General features: G+C 52.6%; 1 protein-coding gene across 1 annotated transcript in view; it reads right to left on the bottom strand.

Moving 5' to 3' along the window:
- Positions 1 to 2,240: 2,240 nt before the first annotated feature.
- The window catches only part of TBC1D25 (TBC1 domain family member 25), a gene marked incomplete at its 5' end in the record, with an annotated part of 26,170 nt that continues 23,576 nt past the window's right edge, over positions 2,241 to 4,834 (bottom strand). Inside the window, 3 exon segments of the mRNA XM_014582760.1 lie at positions 2,241 to 3,807; positions 4,328 to 4,516; positions 4,634 to 4,761. Coding sequence (XP_014438246.1) covers positions 2,452 to 3,807; positions 4,328 to 4,516; positions 4,634 to 4,761 — 1,673 coding nt within the window.

Genomic DNA, 4,834 nt, shown 5'->3' on the forward strand with positions numbered 1-4,834 from the left:
AAAGAAAGAAAGAAAGAAAGAAAGAAAGAAAGAAAGAAAGAAAGAAAGAAAGAAAGAAAGAAAAGGCAATCTCCCTTGGTGAAATCCACCAGCCCTGGGGTAGATGGGAGGAGTGGAGAAGCAGTCCCACTGGCTGCCCTGATACTAACCCGGAGACACTAGATCAGTGGCTTGGATTTCTATAGCAAGCAAGGCAGAAATGGACCACCCCAAGGTAATACCGGGCAGAGATTAGAGCCAAAACTTAAATCTCTTTTCCCTATCCAATCTTATCTTCACTGCTTACTGCCATCCACCCCTGAAAACATACCAATGAAAGACAGTTTTTCCATTTCCCCATGGTCTCTCAGCTATGCTGCAGTTTTCTGAACCTATGTTTCCCTCTGTAGTTTCTCCAGAGTTGGTTTTGTGCAAGAGAATCAACAGCTTGTGCTATCTTTTTTTTTTTTCTTGAGAGGTTTTCGCTATAGGGCGCATGTGCTCACCAGACAGACAGAGACATAGAACAGAAAGTGAGAAATCACCCCCCAGGGGGGATGGTCACACCGCCATCCCTTCTCCTCCATTCTCTCGGGATCTTGGGCACACACGCACACGCGCCCGGCATGAGTTTTAAGCCACCAGGTCCGGGATGCGAACCGTGGTCGACTACGTGGGAGTCCAGCGACATAGCCATTACGCTAACTGCTGGTTCCCAGCTTGTGCTATCTTATCAGGAACCAGAAGCCCCAAGTATCTCAGCAGAATAATAGAAGTTTCTGCCCTTCAGGGTATCTGAGAAAGGACTCTTGGTCTTCAGAGATCCCAAGGTGCCATATACCGAATGGACTTGTCTGGCCCTTCAAATACCTGAGCTCATTAATCACAGAACGTACTGCATGGGGTGTCAGCTGGTTACTGACAAAAGGAACATTTCAGGTCCTCAGAGGGTCAGACACCCCCATATCTTAGATGGCTCTTGTGGGAGTCTGAACCCCTTATCCACAGGAGGTACTTGTGAGGCTCACAGTGTCTGAGCATCCTAGACAGAGTGGTGTGGTCCTGCTCTTCAAGAAATGAGCCCTCTACTGAGGAATGGTCAGCTTCCCCTCTAGTAATGAGGGATGATGGGAGCTTCTTACAGACCACCCTGAGTTTTTTATGACATTCATTTGGGACACAGACATGAGGATGGCTGTCCTGATGCTCCTTCATCCCTGGCAGCATTGCCTAGTGCAACAACTTCTGCCCAAAACCTGGCATGGCTAGGCCATGACCTGAGGACTCTGTTCCTCACCCATTGTCTGCTATGTCCTTTGTAGAGGAGAGACTCCCACCTTTTGAGAAGGTCAGTAGTACAAAGGGCCTTCTTTTGATCCTATCCTCTAAATAATCAGGCGACTTCTTTTAGAGTCTGAGCTTTATGAGTGCTTTGCTTATTTAAAACAGTTTCTATTGATGAAATAGTTAATACAGGTACCCATGAGCTAGAAACCAAGTTTAGGGCCCTCGGTGTGGCAAGACCACAGTCCTTCAAGCAGGGTTCAAAGCAAGTGACAAGAACGGAGTCTTAGACTCCTGCCCAAGGCTGCCCAGCATTAGTTCCTAAGACTTACACAGAGGATCTAGGCCCAGCCTCAGTGGTGCAGGTGGTAGTATACTAAACTGCAGTGCTGGAAGCCACATGGCTGATCACAGGTTCGCATCCAAAGTTGATCTGAAAGACGTTGGGTTGTCCCCACACCCAAGATCCTGATTAGCTGGAAGGCTCGGGGGAACTCTGCTGAGGCTCCAGCCTGCCTGTCTGTCTTTATCTCTTGCTCATTATCACTCATGAAAGAAATAAGATACACTCGAGAAATGGTGACATGTGGAATGCTGGGGTGGCTGGCCCAATGTTTCTAAGCAGCCCACACTTCCCAATCTTTGTAACAAATCTTGCCCTTTTTCAAGCCAGGAATTCTCATTCTCATTTCTCATTGAGAGGCCCATCTTGCCAACATATAGTCACAAAATAATACAGAGCCTTGTAGGTAGACGATGTACAAAAAAACAGACTCAGGCCTTCCTCAATTAGTCCCTGACCTGGGCTTGCCTTAGAATCAATTTTCAGTCTGCACTCTTTCTGCCTTCCTGGAGGGCAGGAACCACCCTCCACTGAGTACAGTGTTTTGTCTCCATTAGGTAAAGAGCCCCTGGGGACTCCATCTACAGTAAACTCCAGGGAACGAGCAGACAAATACTCAGACCACACAGTGACCTTCATGTGTGCAAAGTATAGTTGTTAAAAACAGAAATGAGGCCATGGCCTCCAGGGGGCAGTGCCAAAGCAGAGCCCCACACACTCAGACCTGGGGAAAAAGGGCCTCACATTCCAACAGGTCTAGGACCAGCAAGCAAGGAGGTGAGTTCTCAGATGTAGGCCCTCATGGCAAAGATCTGGTGGGGCTGATGGTGAGTGGGAAAGCCCGATCAAGATGGGGCTGTGGCCTCAGCCCCCTCCTCCGAGTCCCACACCTCTGACTGCAGGTAATCAGCGAAAAGGGCCTTGGCACGGCGGAGGACACGCCCCAGGTGGTGTTTGCGCACAAGGCGGTCAAAGTGCATGGCCAGCTCATTGTAATCTAGCCCGTTGCGCATGATGTGGTCACGATGCTCCAACAGGATGGCCAGGCAGAGGAAGAGCATGAACGGATTGCCTCGGCCAAACTCCTGGGGTGGGGGCAGGCCAGTTGGCAGTGGAGGTGGCAGGGACTTCCCAGAGTCTTGTGGGGAGCCTACCTCTTGCATCAAGGGGGATCCCACAGCCATGTCGCCAGTGGGAGAGGCCTCCTGGGTGGATGGTGGAGATGAGGAAGATGGGGAATCAGGGCGAGAAGAGGAGGAGAGCAATGGATCTGGGGAGTTCAGCAAGGGCTCAGAGAGGGACTTGGAGCTGATGAGGGCAGCGGGGTGGGATAGCTGGATCAGAGCGTCCCTCCTGGGGCCCATGTTCTCCCTGAGTTGCTGGAGGCCATCCAGGCTGGCTTGTCTCAGGAGACGCCCACCACCACCAGGCCCTTGGCTGGCCGTGGCCAAGTCAGCATCTTCAAAGGCACTGCTTCCTTCACCAGCAGGTCGCAGCATGTGCCTCTGTCGCACAGGCCGCCCTCTGTGGCCACTGAAGCCAGCATCTGCTACTTGACTGGGAGGTCCGACAAGCTCCACCTCATGTTCAGGAGGGTCAGGGGGCAGGGAACTCCAGGTGACCTCCAGCATACGGAGGGCATCATCAAAGGCAAACTCGCGCTTAAGCTCCAGCAGCAGCCAGCGGTAACAGAAGAAGAGGTCATCGGCACCTGCGTCTTGGAGGTACTGGTAGAAGTCGGGGTCAGCATGTCGCAGCAGCAGCTTGAGGTGGGCAAACTTGGTGGCCATGGCACGGCCATCAGGATGGAAGTTGGCAGCCAGTCGCTTCATGATACCACAAAAGCAGACGAAGGCATGGCCCTCATGGTCCATGACAGCAAGGATAGGTGAGGCAAGGTCACTCATGCCCTGGCAATAGGACACCTGTGGGTGGGTAACGGCATACGTGGTAAGCAGGTCATGTAAAGCCCGCAAGTGTGGGCCGTCCTCAGGCCCAGCATAGTAGGGGTGGGCCCGGTCAGTGCGCAGCACATCCTTGAGGACTGTGCTGCGGATGAACTCTAGGTCCTCAGGGCTTGCTCGCTGGGCCCACTCACTCTTGAGCTGCTCATACTCGCGACTCTTGCGTTTCATGTAGTCCATCCGCTCGCGACCCGTCAGGCCATCTGGATACACATTCAACAGGTACCGCCATACCACCTGCCAGGGATGAAAGGGAAGTGGTGGAGGTTCCACAGCTGAGCCACCATACCCAAATCTGTTAGTCACCCCTTCACTCACCTTGGGCCTTCATCTTCCTTCCTGCAAGTCTGTCTGTCCCATCTCTGACTCCTAGCCCCTCTGGAAAGAGAGCTTTCTGCCCTGGAACACCTCTACCCCACCCATGATAGTGTGGTTAACTGCAGGAGTCTCATGAGCTATTTTTTCTAAGTTTATTTCTTTCTTCCATGAACCAGAGAGAGAGACAAGGAGAGAGACAGAAAGACAACACCCCCAGGGTCTTGACCCTGTGACCTAACCCCCGCATCAGCCAGCCCTGGATCATGGGCACACATGTGCCCCATGTACTCAGAGAGGTCTCTAGATGCAAACCCAGAACTTTCCCATGTGGGGCAGTGTCATAGAGTGTCATGTTTCACTACTGCACCACTGTCTAGCCCCTCTTATGAGCTATTAATGAGCATGGGAGTGACAGATTCGACAAGTTACTGAAGTTTACCTTTCGCAGTGAGGGTTCCACACCACCGTGATAGATCCGTAGGCGCAACTCCTCAGGGCGAGAGAGCTGGCCCTCATGGTTCAGGTATGTGTGAAACTCAGCATCGCTCAGGGGTGGCTTGAAGGGCTTGACATCTTCCCCATATGACCAGCTCAGCACCTGCTGGACCTTAGACAAGGTACGGCCCACCTGTGAAGGGAGGGAGGCCACTGGTCAGCCAGGCAGGCAAGAGGCACATGCTGACAGCATGCTCAGGTAGGCCCTGCCCCCCAACCACAGCTGGGTCCCTGGGGTCCCTGAAGACACCTGAGAGAGGATGGACTGTGTAAAGGGCAGGGCAGCTGTCGTCAGCGATGACCGTTTCTCAACCAGCAGCACATCGGAGCCAATAACATCCTTGGGGCTGATTATGTCCCAGTCTTCCAGCAATGGGCCTGGGCACACAGAGTGAAGTGTGATGAGAATGGGGATGAGGACTCAGATCTTAGGGCTGGCTTCCTCTCCTGC

The sequence above is a fragment of the Tupaia chinensis genome, unplaced genomic scaffold (assembly GCF_000334495.1).
Source record: "Tupaia chinensis unplaced genomic scaffold, TupChi_1.0 Scaffold143793_1, whole genome shotgun sequence".
NCBI lineage: Eukaryota > Metazoa > Chordata > Mammalia > Scandentia > Tupaiidae > Tupaia > Tupaia belangeri.